The sequence below is a fragment of the Fusarium redolens genome (genome assembly GCF_020744475.1).
Source record: "Fusarium redolens strain MPI-CAGE-AT-0023 chromosome Unknown BKA55scaffold_20, whole genome shotgun sequence".
In the NCBI taxonomy this organism is placed as follows: domain Eukaryota; kingdom Fungi; phylum Ascomycota; class Sordariomycetes; order Hypocreales; family Nectriaceae; genus Fusarium; species Fusarium redolens.
This window is the reverse complement of record NW_025763683.1, coordinates 694,786-714,332: the sequence shown is the minus strand read 5'-3', so window position 1 is coordinate 714,332 and position 19,547 is coordinate 694,786. Positions and strand designations below refer to the sequence as shown.

The following is a 19,547-nucleotide window of genomic DNA, read 5'->3' as shown; positions in this document are numbered from 1 at the left end:
GTCAGATGCTTTCGTTTGCGTGTTTTTGAGCCAACGATAAATAAAAAAATGGCTAGATACATCGTTGTGGTTGAATTTTGACAAAATAAAATGCCTCTGTCGACTACCCGCCCGAATTCCATCAAGTCCTCCTGGAGGGAGCCCGATTCGCATGTCCTATATTCATTAAACAAGAAATATTGTAAAACATAAAAGAAATGAAGCGCTTTTCCGAGGCTGGGTGAAGAGGTGTCCGGATTATCATTTATTGCGGTATCCGGATTATCCTTGATCTTATCAAATGAACCGGGGTATCGTGTTATTTAACAGGGATGGCGTTCGATTTAAAACCAATGCGTATTAATTCCTAGAATCGACAAGGGTGCTATTCGTCGAAGACGCGATCTTATTGGCTGAGCCCCCGAACACGATGATCCCAACTCTGATCAGGATCAAATCCAGCCAGTTTACGCTTAGCAATGCGGCATTTGCAAGGCAAGGACAGGCTCAAAAGGTGACCCTCAAATTTGGCCGTGGTCACACAGAAGCATCCTGATTTGCTGTTCGGTTCCTGAGATCGAGGTCCCAAATACGGCAATATATTTCTACTCCTTCGAGTACTCCAACGTGACCATTTCCCCTTTCATCTAAACCTCTCCAATCTTCATATTCTTCTCAACTGAGAGCCATTTGCCTCGCCCTAGCATTTGCAAACATTGGAATTGCTCAATGCACTCCCTGTCGAAGATGATGCGAATACACCGAAGACTTTTAGCCCGTGACCTTGTAGCTTTTGAATGTTTTCTTCATAAACTGGTTCCCTTCCACCCCGTAGTATGCCTTGCCTTTGCAGTTGGTCTTGCTGTAGGCGGTGTACCCCTTTGCGTCTGGCCAGCCGCCAGTCTCGGGGTTGAAATGAATTTCAGTTGTAGGCCAGTTGTAATCAGAGCGAAGGTTGGTGCATTCGTTCCTTTCATGTCCGTTTGCGAAGACCTTCTTCGTTCGTGTGCCCTTGCTGGCGAAGAAATCGAGTGTCCAGGCTTGCGCCACGGAGGCCATGGCTGCGGCGGCGAGGATGGAGGAGACCTTCATGATGAGTTGCTGGGTGTGGGTATTGACCTTCGAGGGGCGATGGTTAAAGTTGAGGTTGACGAGTCCTCTTGCTTCTTTCGATGCATTGAGCGGCCTCTTATAGTTATCCTGAGGGTGATGCTTTAGCAGGGGTCAATCCAGGCATCTCACATCTGTCCTGGACTCGCAAAAGTAAAGAAGCTGACTGCCATAAGCTCGTTCTTCAACGGAGCTGTCAGTTGCTCCGTCAGTTGTGCCATCTTACCACTAGTGTGAGGCATTTCTGAACTCGGCGAGCCGAATAAGCTATGCTGCCGGGTGGACTAACCTCATAGGGCCAAATTATAGGGGCGGAGTCGAGCTGTAGTTGTGTCAAATAGATCAGACCCATGAGATTTTCAGGGAAACGGCGTTGCTTGGCACAGCAGCAGTCCGCGGAAAGTTCCGAATACCTCTCCAGCTACCTTATTTACGAGGGAGTAGTTGTACCTTCTGATGATGAATTGGACAGCCCACTGCGGTATTAGCTTGAGCGGCCATGCTAATTATAATATTAATTTTCCTGCCTAACGCAACCGTGGCCGTCGCTGGCTCGTGAGAAATTGCCCCCAACAGATCAGGGAAGGATCGTCTGTCTCGTCGCCACTAATCCATTTTTTCTCGGTCAGGGTTGACATGGTCTGGATCCATTCAGTGAAAATCGGTCCATCATTCGTCTGCTCTAAGCACTGCATAAACAAATTCCGCGGTTTCTCATCTCGGTATTCCCCTCCTTGGGGTCATGTGCCGTGAAACCCCAGAAGTCAGTCTCCTCTGTTCCTGATCCGCGGTACCATTGCCTTCAGCCGATCCAATCTCTCCTGTTCCAATATTGAGCCATTGTCATCATTCCTCGAGTCGCTCGTTCTGGTCTCGAATCTGCCGATTGATTCCGTCGAGTAGTTCTTACTGTGACGCTTCGTCATGCGCCAACCTCTCCTAAACCCAAGGGCAAGCCATGCGCATACCTACTGAAGGACTCCCAACCGAGATTCGATGGATACGAGGCGCACACCCGTGGGAACAAAGGCGCCTACAAGGTGGCTAAGTAAGCCACAGGCTGGAGACAAAACGGTCCCCAGGGCCGCCAACGGAGACGCTACGGGAGCTCTACCCGCTTCGGTCGACGCTAAGAACGTGGCTACACAAGGAGGCGGCAGAAAACCGAGGCAGAACCTCCTTCCGACACACACTGAGACCAACGGATGTTGTTGGGAATCACTCCTATTAATGATGTGATTCAGACTTTCATCGGCTTGGACTCCTTCACACCCCTTTACACTCCTTAATCGCGTGGCAATGGAAGCGGGGCGCGTCGCGCTGCACACGGGACACGCCCTTGGGGGATCCGACAGAACTTGAAATCGTGGTCGGCCCTGGCACGTTTGGGACCCAACGGCCACGTCGCACGACAACGCTCAGCACAAGAGCTCAAGAGAACCTCAAAGCGCAAGAGAAGGTTCTAGAGAAAAGCTCAGGAACAGTGAAATGGGCAGCAACCAATGCCACGCGAACCTCGAGCAGCGGGAACGATGATCTCTTGGAAGGCAGAAATAACGCGGATTTAGGTGTAACGTGGATGATAAGCTTGTGCACCAAACAAGTTGTTGGAATGGGGATAGAAATAAGGCAAGAATCACGATCATCGTGAACGATCACAACCTGCATCAGGCAGCAGCCTGCTGCCTATGATATTGGAAGACTGAACATAGGTATAAGAGGCCGACCTTCGTCGCTCCCTTGGATAGAATTAAGCAGCGCAAAGAAATCTCTTCTGGTCACACCCTCCGTTGCACAACTCGTCTTTTGAGTATAGGCATGGGAGGCGTCATCTGCCACAAATCGCCTGGCCGGGCAAATAAGGTAGTAGCCAGGTACTCGGTCACTCTCGGTTCGCGAGACGACCAGAACTCATACACGGCCGAGCTGGAGGTGATAGCGATGGCACTTCGATGTATGCCCGACGGACTTCGATGCCGAGAGCTTACGGTATTATCGAGCAGCCAGTCATCCCTAAAGGCGATTACACGACCACAACAGCAGTCGGGCCAGGGCACCATGTCGCATATCACCGCTAGGTTCGTGCGACTGGATATGAGTCGTGGCTCACACTTTGGGGTCGTGTATCCGGTTTCACATCCAACTTGTCGCATCAAGGATTCCAATCCTAACGACATGAGCTTAAGTAGCTCTGCCCGAACACATGGCTGCTCAATTTCTTCTGTTCTTCAGATAATTCTCATCAATTGACTGGTGCCATCAATGATCCCTGTGGAGCCAGTTGTCTGACACGAGGTGATCTTCGACAACGGCCTCGGCGAGGGGTATGTTTGTAAAGGCAAGGTCAATCGTGTTTCCGTGCGTATTTGTCGGTATACCTGGAGTGTTTAGTAGGTCAAGGTCATTTGCTGAGGACCAGTCCACAATGTCTTAACCCCGGTTGGCGGTACCTATGTCCCGTCTGTCAAGCATGATGTCTGGCGTTAAAGTCACCGGCGACGAGGCAGCGTTCCGGAACAGGCTATCGTAGCAGTGTATTCAGGGCATCGCTGTCGTCATTCTAACGATAGAAGTTGACTATCGTCATGTCGTTGATTGTAAGCCAAAGAGTATCTCGAGTCTAAAAGGGCCGAACTTGGTCCGCTAGAAACCTCGGGTGTCGTCGGACATATGTCATAACTCTAGGCCGAGCGTCATTACTATCCCATGTCTCGATAGGTGTGAATGTGTCGTATGCCGGGTGGGTTTTGGTCAGAAAGCAGGTGTCTGTGTAAGTCGTCCATGGTTCCTGCAGAAGGATGATGTCGTATCGTTCGGAATCGGCCAGCGCCAGGGCGCAGTCGTGGGCAGGGGGGATCTTGCCGATGTTAGCCTGAAAGATCCTAAGCGGCTTTCCGTCGCTCTTGTGTGTCTGCGAATGTCTATTCCTAGTCATGAGGGCGGGTGATAAGGACTATGCGGCGCTTTCTTGGTGAACCAGGCGGCCAGGCCTAGGGTGATCTGGTTCTTCCTCTGCTTCGGAGGTTGTAGCCACCATGATGCATGAGGGCGCTCTCGATGCGGCTGGACTAGACACGTGGGTATCTAGCTGCTCTTGTGATGGACTGATATCACTCTGCTGCGGTTCAGATACGCGTCGTTGTGGTTCTAGTCGCGGTCCTGGGTTGCGCTGACGGTATATTTCAGCACCTACTGCTCGGACATGTTCTCTCTGCTCTTTGGTCAGCCGGCGAAAGACGACGTGTATCTTCTTCGGGCCGGCCGGGCACTTGTGAAAGTTGGCTTCATGAGGGCCAAGGCAGTTGACACATTGTTCTGGTGCAGCGCAATCATCTGGCGTGTGGCCAGTCTTGCCACAGCGTCGGCAAGGAGGCTGTCTGTTGCAGACACGGTCTGGGTGATAGTCCCAGCATGTTTCACACTGTCTGGGACGATCGGTTTTGTCGATAAGCTTGCTAACACGGCTGCCAAAGAGGGACCAGTATTTCTTGGTCGGTCTCAGGAAAGATACAAGTAAGGTCTTAGTCAAGGGGTTCTCTGACAAGTGTCGCGAAGGGCGCACGTCAACCGGCTTGCGCCCCGTCTGCATTTTTATTTTGTCGTTGACAACACTTTCGCTATCCAGTTCATTGCCATGGAAGTTGGCCAGTCTGCGAGGAAAGTCTGCGACCGCGTAGGTAAACCACTTCTTGTTAGTCTCTACTGCGGTGGCCCCAAAGCCTGACGCCCACTCGGCCTGCTTCTCTACAAGGAAGTCGCGGGTCTCAAGATCGGTCGTCTGGGCAGCCCATCCCGATTTAACTTGGAATACCTGTCGAATCTTGTCCGAGGCGGTACCAAGCTTCTCGCAGATGTGAGTCCGGATCGCGTAGCTACTTTGGGCTCCGGCCGGAGCTCCGGCCTCAAGGCGGATGAAGACACGGAGGTCCTCTCGGGGTGGGGCGGTAGTTGTCCGCTGTCCCTGGCGACGAGAGGGGGGGGGCTTGTTGTTGGCGCTGATGGGTTGGATGATTATGAGAGCAACAGTAGGCGAAGCGACGACGCTTGCAGTACAGCGCCGTGCCGCGTGCTAGAGTCGCGATGATCCGAGAACTGAGCCTGGGACTTCTGATCAACACCAATGTTCCCTTTTCTTTCTTTAGCGATTCATTCTTTCAGCAGCTCACCTGGCAACTTGACCCTCATCTATCTGATCAGATATCAGGGAGCCGGCAATCGATGAGCCGCTTGTTGGATGACATGTACAAGACCAAGAACGATAAGGTCAAGCAGGAGCTCTCGGATGCCCTTAGCAAAATTCACCTGGGGTTCGACCTGTGGACATCACCGGATCGACACGCTGTCATGGCAGTCACGGCTCATTTCCTTGACCGCCAGGGGAAGCACCCTCGATATACTTGCGATACCGGCGATGGCGACTGATTGCGAGAGGTCGTTCAGCCTAGCCAAACTAACGCTGACGACGCAGAGGCTTTCGATGACGACGGAAACACTGGAGAAGTTGCAATGTCTCAAGAACTGGGTCAGACATGGCGCGGTGAAGCTGGGAGCGACAGCGGTGGGGAGGGATGAACTCCAGTGGGAGATTGGAAATAGTAGTATGGAGAACACAGATGTTGAGATATGAAATGTTTGACATATTTGATCAAATATTTCAAACAACAAATCCAGTACTGGAGGCTATCAAATATCTCAAATATGACACTGGATTTGGTTTGCCGCTGGGGCAGCGCTGCCTCAACGACAAACCAACGACCCGAACCAGGATGATGACTATAACAAAACTAAAGCTGAAATACCAGCTTGGGCTACTTCCATACTGCACAAGCTCAGTGATTTGAAGCAATGTGTTCAGTCGATTAAGAAACACACCTAGTCCTCCAGTCCAAAATTAACTCTAGTAGAGTTGATTTTATTGACCCACTTTAAACCTAGTAGGGTTGATTATTGCCAGGGTGTAGAGTTGATTTGACATTGTTCTATATACAGGAATAGTAGTGCTGATCAGAACAGGCAGGGGTTTATCCAGAACGCGACGCGTCCTTTCGCGTAAAGTGCGATAGGGGGGTATATCATACTACTAAATGGTCTCATTATTGATCGAAACATAATCATCATTCAGATCTTACTATCAAGGACCAAGTCACTATAACGATTACTATGACGGCTTCGAACTTGCAATCTGAACCATGCAGTGCAATTTATCCCTACTCTTCTATTCCTAATTGTCGTGTACCCCTGTCCACTTCTCAACTGCTTGTCTATCTCCGGTTTATTTCCATATAATCCATTCTATAGCGACTGATTTGTCCCATTTCGATCGATGATCTGCGCGCGCGTCACTCACGCGTGTGAACGCGTACTTTAGCTTTTATACGTTATCCACCCTCTTTACTGTAATTTCAATCCGAGGTTTCTTTCCAACGATCTTTACGAGCTCGTGTTATCGAACGGCTAGTCGAGTATAGCCGACTTCCACTATGGAACTTGAAGATCTCTTTTAATACGATCCTTCTTGGCGTATCATTGTTTGCAAACAGTGTGGCGTGTACCGCCAACCAGCATCGCCCAGCATGTCCAATCCAGTAGGCAAATGCGACTTAGGTCTTATGGCCGCGACCAATTTTTTTGGCTAAACTTAATTCTATTATATACCATCCACAACCCCTCTTTCGGCATAACCCCTCTTTCGGCAAGCAAAATAAAAAAGCCACCACCAAAAATCAACAACTTCACTTACACAGAACTTGACCGAATTGATAGAAATCCGTGAAATTTTTCGTTTCATAAATCATAAATAGGGTTTATCTATTGTACTCTGGTTTTTTTCGCCACCCGCCGCGACCGCCTGGGTGGTTGGTGGGGTATGTTTTCCTCTCTGACTTCGATGACAGAACCAGCCTCCGATTCTGACTCTTGCTCGCTTGAAGAGACAAATTCCACCCCAACAGGCATATAACGAGTCGCCCCTTCTGGTATGCACTCTTTACTAGCTAGAGTCTCTCCAAGAGTCATAAAACGTTTGTTAGGATTCGGCACCGCCTTCCTCTTCTTCCCTCTTTTCAGCCGAGCCAATTCTTCTTCTAGGCTGGCAATCCTCTGCGTATGCGCCGCTACTGTCTGCTGTTGAGCTTCAAAGCCCTTGGCTATCACGTTATACCGTCTCCGCGTCTTTGGTGTTTTGTTCAACCCAAGGTCACGAATTTGACGGCTCGTCTGTGGCGTATCGTCCGAGCCAAGATACGGCCTGGGTTCAGGAGTCACTCTTGGGCTGCCGTTTGGCCCATCTTGTTGGATTTCAGGGTGCCGTAACGCTTTCGCACGTGAAATTGGCCAGTTCCCAGTGACCCTCCAGCCAGACAGTATGTTCTTCTTGGTCATTCCAACTCGGCGAGCCTTGGCGTAGGCCCTGATGAAATTGACCTTGTCCATTGGAGCGGAATCAGTCAACGAAGCGAACTTTTCCAACTCTCGTCGATATGCAGCCTTCGACGCATTAAATACTCCATTGTCCAGTGGCTGGAGTCCATGAGAGCAGTGTGCTGGTAGATAGCAGCAATAAACGTTGTTCAAAAAGCACGTGGCCATCCATTCATCCTTCCATCACTCAGCACTGATCTTGAGGTGGGGAAAATAGTGAACATATTGTTGCATGGCTTCCATGACCATCTAAAATGATCAGTCTCGCATCAGAGTCGTCGGCAGGCGTAGTCTGGGGCAGATAAACTCTTTCAAGCCATTCAATGCCTATGTGGTCATCAGTCCACCCGTTGGGCGATGTTATATAATACCAGTCTGCTATCTGCTTGAACTCATCAAGAAACCACTGTTTCTGGAGTTGTTTCCCCTTGAATATTATGCCAGGAACTAAAGCGCGGCCGTCAGCAGTGACGGCTTCGATGAATGAAGTCCAATTCCGAGTCTGTGGTCCCTTGAGGAAGGCCTTGCGCTTCGGGTCCGCGCTTCCAACAACTAAGCTATCTAGGCCTGAATGAAGATAATTAGTCGGTCAAAATGCAAGCACCGACAAGTAATAGAGGTGAATACTTGCCGAAACCAGTCATAATACCGCCTTCATCAACGTTGACGGTGTTTTCAGGCTTGATCCAACCATATTGGCCCTCCCTGATATCAAAGTACCAATGAACCGCTCTAGGTGTGAAAGAGTCGAACCTCTTGGCTTCTTGACGTCTGCCCATCTTGGTCTTTAGGTCTGCACGGCGATTGATAAACTTGTTCACCCAGTTGCGTCCTAAGTCGGGATGTTCGCCCTGCTGTCTCAGCAGGCCCATGACGCAAGCGCGGATCTGACTGTGGGACGGAGCATAGCCCAAAGACTGCTGACGGAGTATCCAGAAAGCGAGCCTATCCTCTTGGCTCTTGGACAAGCGTCGATAAGGGTGGACCTGCTCTTTCACGGCCCCGCGGCCGTTAAGTCTGTCGATTAGAGTGCTCCGAGGCACTCCCCGTCTCTGAGCGGCTTGAGGAGGTGAAAAACCATTATCAGTAACATCCAATATTGCCTCTGCCATGTCTTCCTCTGTGTATTTCCATCGAAGTCTTGACCTAGGCATTTTCATATGTTGTCGCAGATAAAGGCCAAAAAACACAGAAAAGAGCGGTGAAGAACTTGATGATCGAATTAACACTATTTCTATAGCACGGTATGCATACATCGCGTACCCCGCACAGCCTTAGAGGGCTACAATCGTTAACTCCAATCATTTCTATAATCAGCAAAGGCATTGTCCTCCAAGTAGCTATTTATTTTGGCCAATATTTGTGTAAGTGAAGTTGATGAGTTTTGGTGAAGCTTTTTTTATTTTGCTTGCCGAAAGAGGGGTTATGCCGAAAGAGGGGTTGTGGATGGTAGTGGATAGCTGCCCACGCTAGAAGGCGTGCGATCAGCCGTTCTAGTCCCTTACCGAGGCAACAGAGCAGAGAGACAGGTCGCCAAGCTCGTGGCGACGCGAGATCACGGCGTCCGGGCTTGGCGATCATGACCACTTCTGCCTCCTTGAACGGTTTTGGGTGGTGGCCTGTAGAGGCATCTTTCGAACAGACGGCGAACGTGTGTCCCGATGATGTGTCATACGGCTTTCAGGAGATCGACAGTGATGTTATCTGATCCACGTATAAACACCCTTCCTCGTTACAACCTAACTTATCGTTTGTTAGCGGTTAGATATATGGGATCGGATCCGTTGTAGGTGGCGGCTTTTGCCATAATAATAATCCCCTTTAGTTTATAATAATATTAGGTATGCCCTGAACTTGCTTTGCAATCTCCATCCTTACTGCTGCTTTGATACCCTTATAATATTTCTTTAAATATAACGTACATGATAAGCATATGCACCAAACAAGTATGTGCACCAAAAATCCCTCAGCCATCACAAACGCCAATTTGATCGATTAATGCTCAACCAATGACCATGCCTCAACTTCATTCTGAATGTCAAATTCTTCTTGCACTTCAAGCGCTTCGAAACAACCCAAAGTTAGGTCTCCGAGGCGCTGCTAGGTTATACCAAGTCAACTATTGGGCGTTACGTCCCCGACAAAATGGGATTCAATCGCGACGTGACTGGATCCCGAAATCACGCAAACTATCTGATCTGGAGGAACAGATCATAGTCAAGTTCATTCTCGACCTAGATTCGCGAGGATTTCCCCCACGATTACGTGGTGTGGAAGAGATGGCCAACCGATTACTCGCCGATCGTGACGCGTCACCCGTCGGCAAGCGTTGGGCTATGAACTTCGTCAAGCGACACAAAGAGCTCAAAACGCGTTTTTTTCGTAAGTACGACTACCAGAGAGCCAAGTGCGAAGATCCAACCATTATTCGCAATTGGTTCGGGCTCGTGCAGAACACAATCGCCAAGTACGGCATCCGATCAGATGACACCTGGAACTTTGATGAGACTGGTTTTATGATGGGCGTCATTGCAAGTGGAATGGTTGTCACAGGTGCAGAAAGGCGTGGAAAGCCGAAATCAGTGCAGCCTGGAAACCGGGAATGGATTACCGTCATTCAAGCAATTAATGCCGAAGGCCAGGCGATCCCGCCGTTCATCATAGGTGCGGGACAGTATCACCTCGCCAACTGGTACCGAGAAAGTAGCCTTCCGGGCGATTGGGCTATTGCAACGACCCAAAATGGCTGGACCGATAATGAGATGGGTCTCGAGTGGCTAAAGCACTTGGACAGGTCTACAGCCAAGCGATCCAACAGTCGCTATCGTCTTCTGATCCTTGATGGCCACGAAAGTCACCACTCGGTCGACTTCGAGAGATATTGTAAGGAGAACAAGATCATCACGCTTTTTATGCCGCCTCATTCGTCTCATCTGCTTCAGCCTCTTGATGTCGGGTGCTTTTCCGTGCTCAAGCAGGCATATGGCCGAGAAATCGAGCGTCTGATCCGATGCTCCATAAACCATGTTTCCAAAACCGAGTTCTTTCCGGCTTTTTATGCCGCATTTCAGGCCACTATGACAGAAGAAAATATCAAAGCAGCTTTTAGAGGTGCTGGGCTTGTTCCACTTGACCCGGAACACGTGGTCTCGAAACTTGATGTGCAGCTACGGACTCTAACGCCGGTTGAGGAGGAGACTGGCCCCTCTACCCCATGGGTCTCAAAGACGCCAAAGACTGTGCTTGAGGCAGGGTCGCAATCGGAGTATCTCGCAAAACGAATCAGAAGGCATCACAGCAGCTCCCCGGAATCAGTTCTGGAAGCATTAAAATCTCTTTCCAAGGGGACAAAGGCGGTTATGCATGAGGTTAGTTTATTGAGGGTCAAGGTCCAAGATCTTGAACGGGCGAATGAGATACTAAGCCGGCGGCGGAGGGCAAAAAGAACCCGACTACAGAGAGGAGGAGCAATTACAGTAGAGGAAGGAAGGCAGGTGATTGATCAGTTGGATGCTGATACGCAGGTAGTGGCTGAATCGTCGAAAAGTTGTGGTCAGGGAGGGTCGGCGCGAGGGAAGGAAAGGCGTTGTGGAGCATGCGGCAAGACAGGACATAATGCAAGAACATGTCAGATAGTTGTTTCAATATCTGGTGAAGAGTCTGGCGATTAATTCCAATTCATCGGATGATTTGTGGTATTTTTGTGATGATTTCCATTTTGAAGGTTAAGATTTGTTGGTGCACATACTTGTTTGGTGCACATGCTTATCATGTACGTTAACTCGATCTCATTTATAATATATGCAAAACGGCATATTTTGCAAATTACAAACGGAAACTGGGGCAATTTTATAAACAGATCTATTTTGACTGTTATAATACTATAGATATCTTTATTTATTGAATTATTTATTTAAAATTTGAATATTCCTTAAACTTGCTTTTGGTGTTGCTATGGTATTAAACTTTAACTCTGTATATGGATATAACTATGCCTACTGGCTGACGTAACGAAAATGGATGACTAATCTTCCCACGTACTCTGGTCATTTTTAACTATCTCTTTGGGTGGCACAAGGCATCAACAGGTCACTCGCCCCACTTAGCTGACTAACCACGCTAGTACCTGCAGGGTACGTGAAGTTCTCGTCAGACAGCTGCTTGATTTTTCACCACCAAATTCATCAAAATCCTCGTCCCTTTTTATTCCCCCTAGGTCATCCAAATCGCTTGGAAGGATAGCGGCGTGGTGCTCTTCCTTTCAACTGTGCATAGCGGCGCCTCTCACGAGCGCACACTAAAAAAGAGGAAGCTGCCGGCTAAGAGAGGCAAGAAGGCAGAGGCACAACAGCTGCAGCAGATTTTCAATGGGGATAGCTTCAAGATGATCCCTATACCTACTGTTGCCGCTTAGTATAACGATGAAATGAATCACGTTGACCGCGGTGATTAGATAAGGTCCTATATAACGTATGAGCATCGATTCTGCCGCGGTCCGTGGCAGGCGTTGCTTTGGAGCTTCCTCCTCGAAGTCGCACTTGCGAATAGCTTCATTTTGCAGAAGAAGACCCGGCACCCTTATTGGAAGCCCTACAGCACGCTACAAGCTTGGAAGGAGTGTATTTGCAATGCCCTTTTCAACATATATGCTGCTGAAGGCGGCACAAGGAAGAGAAGCCGGTCAGGGAAGGAAGAAGACATTGAAGATACAGAAGCACGGCAAAAACACCTAAGAAGAGATATCAACCATGTCTATAGAGGCAGCTATTCGCCCTGCCTAGCCTGCAAAGGCTGCCGGCAAGGGCGGCCTCGACCCTTTAAAAAAAGGAAGGCAAAAGGAGGCTATCTCCAACCGATATCAGGAAATGCACGAGGTGCGTATAGCCAATACGGCTGCAAAGTGTGTGATGTAGCAATATGTAACAATGAGACTTGTTGGTACCTCTATCACACGCTAGATTAGGTGTGTGTAGAAGTACCCCTCGTTTGACTAATTTTGATTGGTTCTAGGCCCCTGTCGTGACCTGTTTGATGCCTTGTGCCACTCAAAGAGATAACGTAGTTGATAAGTATGCGACGCAGATAAGCATGCGACGCACTGCACTGTACAGCTAAAAATAGCTTACCCTATAGTAATTTAAAACTTGAATAAAATAGCTAAAAATATAAAAAAAGTATTTTTAGTAATAATATAGTAATAGCTATATTATATATTTTTCTTACATTTTTAGAAAATTTCCTTTGTAAAGAAAAGCTTAATTATACAGTATATTTTACAGTGTAAATATATTTTAAAGTTTATAGCTATATAGGATTTTGTTAGATTTTTTAAAAAGATAGAATAGCTTATTTTAAGACTTATATATATGCTACTAAAATTGTGGCCATTTTAGGCTTAGTTTGGATTTTTAAAGAGGTTTTTAAGAACCGGATTTAAGGTGTATCCCTTTGAGTGCCACAGCCCTTAGGCGGGGTCACGACAGGGGTATCAGACCAATCAAAATATATCAAACTAGCGGTACTTCTCTACACATACTAATTTGTATGATGGTAAAAGTCCCAGCAGTTTTGATTGTTACAAATCGCTACCTCACAGACTTTACAGCCGTACAAGGTCTGCCTACCTAAGCCTCCTCGGTGCCGACTTTATGCATTACCTGTTATCGGCTGCAAAAAGAAGCTCTTTTCAACCTTCCTCTTTTTAAAGGGTCAAGGCTGCCCCTACTTGAAGCCTTTGCAAGCAAGGCAATCCGAGAATATCCCCCTATTGACATGATTGATATCCCTTTGCAGATGGTTTTGCCGTGATTGAGTATCGTTCAAGTCCTCCTCTTTCCCTGACCTAGATCTCTTCCTTGCGCCACTTTCTTGGCCAAATTTGATGAATAGGGCGTCAGAAATGCACCTCTTCCAGCTCTCGAGGGACTTATAAGGCGGCCACCGCGGCTGTAAGGTCTTAAGCTGCAAAATAAAGCTATTCGCAAGTGTTATATCGAGAAGGAAGGACCAAAGGAGCGCTTGCCACGGGCCACGGCGAAATCGGTGCTCGTAGCTTGTATAGGACCTTATCTGATCTCCTCGGTCCACGTGATTCATTTCATCGTTATAAGAAGCAGATACAGCCGGTATAGGAATAACCTTTATTGCAGCATAACCAAAGGTCTCCTGTATCGGCTTGGATTGTGCCCCTTTGTTAGCAGGCTTCCTTCTTCTCTTTGGCGTGCGTTGGTCATCAGCACTACTGTATACAGTTGAGAGAAATAACACGAGGCTGTTATCCTTCCAAGCGATTTTAAGCAACCTAAGAAGGACGAATTAATAAGGGAATTACATGTAAATAAGTCCCTCAGGCGTACGAGGTCATCTATTATAGGGATCGACTCTACTTCATTATACTTAAAGCCTGAGGCACCTGCCTTATCCTTCCCTTTTGCAACTTTAAGCTCCTTAGTGATGCCACAGTTAGGGCAGGCTGTGCCTATAGCTCCGTGACCGGCTTCTCGAAGGGCACGGAAGAGATTAGGCAAGGAGAAGAGGTTATCCATAAAGACATAATATATCTGCTTCGGCAGCATATTAACTAGGTGAATGACGACTCCTGCCGTATTGCTGAGGGCCACAGTCTCCTTGGGCTTTCCCTCTCTCTTCTTCCCCTGTTGCGGCTCTACAGCCGGCTTCTTCTTCTTCTTTGGCAGCTCGATGATAACAGCGGTATATGGTGATGCCTTTACATGCCACAGCCACCGAATAAAGAGGCCATTTCGGGCGATAACCCAGACTTTGAACCCTACGGGTGTAGGCTTATTCTTGACTAGGGTTGTATCCTTGCTCCTGCCTGTAAAAGGGACCATACACTCATCTACAGTAACGTTATTCCCTGGTATATAGAGCTGGGCTGACACCTTCTGTATGAGGTCAGACCACGGTTCAGCAGCTTGGAATGCCTTCGGAAGGTCCTCCTCATTGCCTAGGTCAAGCAAAGTGTGGTCAAAAGTCCGTATATAGCGTGAGATTAACTGGAATCTCCACAGAGGCATAAACTTCATGATTGAATGCAGGGGGGCCTGAACACCTAGGGAAGGGGGGCTCCAATGGCTCTTGATTGTATCTTCCTTATGAATTCCTAGGTAAATCAGCAACCCGAGCCATACATATACTTGTGCAGCCGAGAGCCCGTCCCACCGGTTGATCCGTGAGTGGTCGGAAATGGCCGAGTTATGGCTATCAATAACGCCATTTTGCGTAAGATAAGAGACCCAGCTATCGCTGTAGTAGACCCATGACTGTACGAGGGATATAGGTGTAAAAAGCTGGAATAGCTCGAGTGGTGTTGGAGGCAGTATGTTGATGTGAAAATCACGATCTTCTACGTTGAAAGGCATGAAGTTGCGGCCGGCTGCCTCTTCAGGCGGGTTAATTATTATTCCGGTGGGGCCTAGGCCTCTTTGCTGTGCATGTGTGTGAAAGCTATGATCATCGAAGTCGTATTCCTCAACTCGTATTTCATCAAGAATCGGTGGGGAATTCATCGTTTCAATAGATATCAATTAGCATGAGCTTTTAATGGTATTTTGCTAAAATTGAATATCTCACGAACATCCGGTACCCCGCACGTACTAACCTTATGACTAAGCTAAGTGGGGCGAGTGACCTCCCTAAGGGCTGTGGCACTCAAAGGGATAGGCAGAGCGCAGCGTTCCTAGCTCCTTTGTAGACCTCGAGTTATATGCCTAGAAAAAACTCAGTATACTTATAGAATGCAGCTATTAACGCTTATACAGCCAGGTAGTGAGTTTTTCCTGGATTAGAAACCTCCGAATATGAATGTCTTTTTCCGTCTTGAACAACCTCAGAGACTCTTGCTAGGGAAGTGACATGTTAACGACCTAGACTCCATCTTATATAGTTATCGGTTATCACTCAGATATGGATCTGGATCTATTGGTACTCAGCCCGAGCCTTTCAAACGAAGCAAGCCCACAAATGAGAACATCCTTAACGCCATTGGAGTGGCCAACATAGGGATCCAGTTTCTGGCACTCCGTCCAGTTTTCGTACTTTCCATATGGATAGCGATCTGACATTACCTTCAGAAACTCCTGTTTCCACTACTGTGTGTTGCGACATGATGTGACAGCCACAACTGCGCGCAAAATTGCACTAGCGCCGGCATCTCGGATATGTCTGTGTCGGCTGTTACCGAGTATCCGCGAAGGATCCTCGTGATTGTTCGGAGGGTGGGGTGTGGCTGTGAACTATAATCTGAGGATTTCGGCATTAATGAGAACGCTGCATCCCCAGAAACGACAGTCGAGTCATGATACTGCTTGGATTCCACGAGCCGGGATAGATAGGGAACGCCCTTAGGCATCATTGCTGAACACGTTGCTTAAGGGAGGGCGACAGCTTTAGTTTGGGTGGGTGCTTACCCCGCTCTTTGTTGTTGGTAGGTGTTGAGAATGCAAGAGCGCAATCTGACCCCAGGTTGCTGGACCTCGACTATTATCGCACTTGAACGTATTGTTCAAATTGATTCATATGTTGCGTAATCGCCTATAAGAAGATGAAGATATTGAACATCTCTACTATCTGCCGCAGATGGAATTTAGGGCACTAAGAAAAGAAAATCGGCATAGAATAGTGCATGAATCGTCAGCATTTAATTTAAAATACGAGAACTTTTAGTACGCTGCATCGCATTTCTCGCACCTTAATTGATAGGTTTAAAGACATGAGAAAACTTTCTTAGTTACCCGCCATACAACCAATGAGAAGGAGGTTTACTGACTTTAACAGCCAACCCTGCGAAAAGCATATTAGCAGTCGGTTTAATAAACGTCATCATACCCGCGAGGCCTGTATTAGTATACCGTACAGAGTCATGAAATTGGGTAGTGCTTATGGGTCCGGCATTTATAGTGCGGTTTCAGTCACATGCTGAGACATCCAATTAGTACTTATATTAAATTCAAGTCTTCTCTTGCAACCATTCCATAGCCAAGGATTCATCTATTACCACTACAGTAATTGTGTGACCTTCCTTGGCGTTAAAACATGTTGACGTTTGGCCAAGCAAGCGACAGCAGCCCATCAGTGGCATTCTTTTTCGCTGGCTGTATAGCAGTCACCCTCTATAATGCCTTGGAAATCATTATTTTAATCTTTGTTACCTTTAAGAGATTCTCCGGGTGGTATTTCTGGAGTCTTTTAGTCGCAAGCCTTGGCCTAATCGTCGCCACCATTGGCTTCTCGACCTACTTCTTTGAAATAACCCCTCACACGTACCTTCAAAGCGCCATTACAATTGCCGGATGGTGGGCCTTCATCGTTGGGCAATCGCTTGTCTTGTGGTCACGACTTCATCTTGTCCTCCAGAGCCCCTGTATCCTTCGCAGTGTTCTGATAATGATTATTATCAACGCTGTTATCCTTCTTATTCCCACGACAGTCTTAGCATTCTGCTATAACATTGTTCCAGTCCCGAGGGCAGTCGAACTCGGATATAAGGTTATGGAGCCCCTCCAAATCACCATATTCTGCGCCCAAGAGTTGGTTATATCCGGGCTCTACATCTGGGGAACGGCTAAGATCCTGACATACACGTCAGAAGAAAGGAAACAGCGATTGATGGCAGAGCTCATTATTATGAATGTGGTTCTTATCATCATGGACTTCGTTCTTCTAGGCGTCCAATATGCAGGCTTTCGAATACTTCAAAATGTCCTTAAATACTTTACGTACAGCATAAAGTTGAAGTTCGAACTTGCAGTACTCGGCAGATTAACAAAGTTCTTCCAAGACCAGGAACTTATTCTTACTTCATGTAAGTTTAGCATATCAGGCTCTATATATTGAAATTTGGCTAATAGTAATTAAGCATTAAATTCTGGCATTACAAGGATAATAACCTAGCTATAATAAAGTAACTATAAAGATATACTTTTTAGTATTTATGCTAAATTATTCTGCAATACTCGCTATATTAACGCTTTCCTAAAGCTTAACAAGGGGTTAAGCATTACAGACAATATGGCGGTCGCTAAGTGAGCGCAACTGCATACCAGATTAGGCCTAAGACGGCGCCCATGATGATAATAACTGGAGGGCTCAAGTTGAATGAGTAGCCAAAGACAAAGCTCGATGCTGTCACAACAACCCACCACGGCTCCTGTGCCAGACTCGTTCCCTGCTGAAAACTTTCAGCAATATACCCGATTTGCCACAAGCGATAGACCGCGGTATAAATGAGTCCCACGGCACCGGCGTTGACACCCCTGAGAAGGGACTTAACCCACCTCAGACCACGGATAGCGCTCCAAATACCCATTGTACCATGAACTGTAATAAGTCCAGGAGCAAATATGCCAATAAACCCAAGCATTGCTCCAACGGCCGAATTGTATCCACCATTAAATGCTGTCAAAGCGCCTAGGTATACCGCAAAGTTGAAGTTGGGACCGGGAAAGCTCTGTTGGATCGCAAGGCCGATAAGGAAGTCGCGCGGACTAACCCAGCCTTCAGCAACAACATATTCGCGGAGCAATGGAATGACAACAGGACCTCCGCCAAAAATAATGGTCCCTGCAAGGTACATATTGGCGAAGAAGCTAAAAAGGTATGTCTTGACCCGCAATTTGCCACGAAGGACCATAATCACAATGAAGGTGATGAGAAAGAAGACAATAATTCCAAGGCCAAAGCTCCAGGAAAAGTTAAGGGACCGCTCTGGTGGGATAACGCGTGGTTCTGAGTCAGCCTCTGAATGTGAATTCTCGGTGACTGGTAGAGTCTGCGCATTATCTTCTCGGCTCGAGCGGACCACCGCGTCATTGTGTTCCCTAGTAGTGCCGAAAGAAGTAGCAGTGGTAGCGGCATTATTGTCCTGGTCGGCAGATTGCGCCTGCGAAATCTCGATGGACTCCGGCTCTTGTGCCCTAAGCCGCTTTGTGGGGTTCTTTATCAAGCCGACTATAGTCTTGATAGGGCCATGAAGCCAGCGATAGTCATGGACGACGGTTGCACAGCCGGCCATGAACATCAGAAGAGGAAAGTACCAGAGCGCATTGTATAGAATCCCGGCCGCACCTCCAAGCAAGACGAGTATACGAGTTATTTTATCAGTGATGGCCTTTTCTGATAGTTGAACAGCAGCGACTGCGATAATGCCCACGGTTGAGGCGTTGAGCCCGGAGAGAAGTGCGTAAACAGGTCCGGGAAGAAAGTCTCCAATATTGGAGACGCCAATAGAGAGACCATACATTCCCAAGGCCCTAGGCAAGCTAAGGAAGGAATTAGTTACTTCGGTAAGGAGAGTGCCTGTGTGCTTGCGGTTGCCTACCTCCAGATGAAGAAGCTCAGTAAAGCAGGAAGAAAACCATCATGAATCAAGTTAATGCAGTAGTGCATCTTGGTGCTGCCAGGGCCAGAGAAGGCCTGGCAGACGCTGAAGAGTTCCTGATACTGTATCTCGATCAGCGCTACTGTTCTTCTTGCAAATAAACCATAAAAAACAGTTGCTTACCACTTGATTGTCAATCCATTGCAGCTTATCGACGAATTTGTCACGGAACTAAGACAAGGGAGGGTATTCATTAGCGCTTGTCATTTCTTGATGCTTAGATGCGCCGCTAGGTACGCATCGCCAAAGAATTGTACAAGTACTTACGATCCTGAAATGCACTGGGGGGCCGCCGAAGGATGTGAAACCAAGGTGGTAATTGGTGCTGATGGTATTCCAAAACTTGGCCTTCAGATTAACAGGTCGCCAACTTCGCCAGGCCATACGGGACCGGACTGCCATCCTGAAATCGTTATAGAAAAGGGGTGTATATCGAAAGTCGGAAAAATCTTCTGGGGACCATTGAACGAGCAGCTCTCTCTATAAATATAAATAAATGTCAATTCTAAGGTATTATATAGAGTAGTAACTAGGGATTTAAAAAGGCGCAACTGCACCAACCAAAAATTGGCTTACTTTAAAGCACGTGGGGTTGCTGAATCTTAGCTGTCCCAGGTCCCGGTAATTTGACTCCGTCCAG

The 19,547-nt window shown here is 47.6% G+C and overlaps 4 protein-coding genes across 4 annotated transcripts; 2 read left to right on the top strand and 2 right to left on the bottom strand.

Moving 5' to 3' along the window:
• Nucleotides 1–750: 750 nt before the first annotated feature.
• Nucleotides 751–1,071, bottom strand: BKA55DRAFT_544897 (uncharacterized protein; the record flags this gene model as incomplete). Its single annotated transcript, XM_046190762.1, has 1 exon — nt 751–1,071. One exon carries the CDS (start codon nt 1,069–1,071, stop codon nt 751–753), a length of 321 nt encoding a protein of 106 aa, XP_046043720.1.
• A 4,047-nt stretch (nt 1,072–5,118) lies between these two features.
• BKA55DRAFT_479581 (uncharacterized protein) lies at nt 5,119–5,475 on the top strand (the record flags this gene model as incomplete). The annotated part of the gene is made up of 1 exon (XM_046186192.1): nt 5,119–5,475. A coding segment is annotated over one exon (357 nt), but the record flags the coding sequence as incomplete, so codon positions are not given.
• Nucleotides 5,476–16,563: 11,088 nt separating this feature from the next.
• BKA55DRAFT_524557 (uncharacterized protein) lies at nt 16,564–17,364 on the top strand (the record flags this gene model as incomplete). The annotated part of the gene is made up of 1 exon (XM_046188724.1): nt 16,564–17,364. One exon carries the CDS (start codon nt 16,564–16,566, stop codon nt 17,362–17,364), a length of 801 nt encoding a protein of 266 aa, XP_046043718.1.
• A 107-nt stretch (nt 17,365–17,471) lies between these two features.
• Nucleotides 17,472–19,355, bottom strand: BKA55DRAFT_581764 (chromate transporter-domain-containing protein). The gene is made up of 4 exons (XM_046194070.1): nt 19,175–19,355; nt 19,031–19,078; nt 18,848–18,969; nt 17,472–18,788 (listed from the first exon to the last, which is right to left on the bottom strand). The coding sequence occupies exons 1-4, from the start codon at nt 19,307–19,309 to the stop codon at nt 17,549–17,551; spliced, it is 1,545 nt and encodes a 514-aa protein (XP_046043717.1). The 5' UTR covers nt 19,310–19,355; the 3' UTR covers nt 17,472–17,548.
• Nucleotides 19,356–19,547: the final 192 nt, after the last annotated feature.

Bases quoted from the DNA above. Each gene is read 5' to 3' on its own strand.
- BKA55DRAFT_581764 (XM_046194070.1), bottom strand. From the start codon at position 19,309: ATGGCAGTCCGGTCCCGTATGGCCTGGCGAAGTTGGCGACCTGTTAAT. The intron at 19,079-19,174 runs GTAAGTACTTGT...CCCTTGTCTTAG, and splicing joins CCCCAGTGCATTTCAGGATC to TTCCGTGACAAATTCGTCGA. The intron at 18,970-19,030 runs GTAAGCAACTGT...ATCGAGATACAG, and splicing joins AATGGATTGACAATCAAGTG to TATCAGGAACTCTTCAGCGT.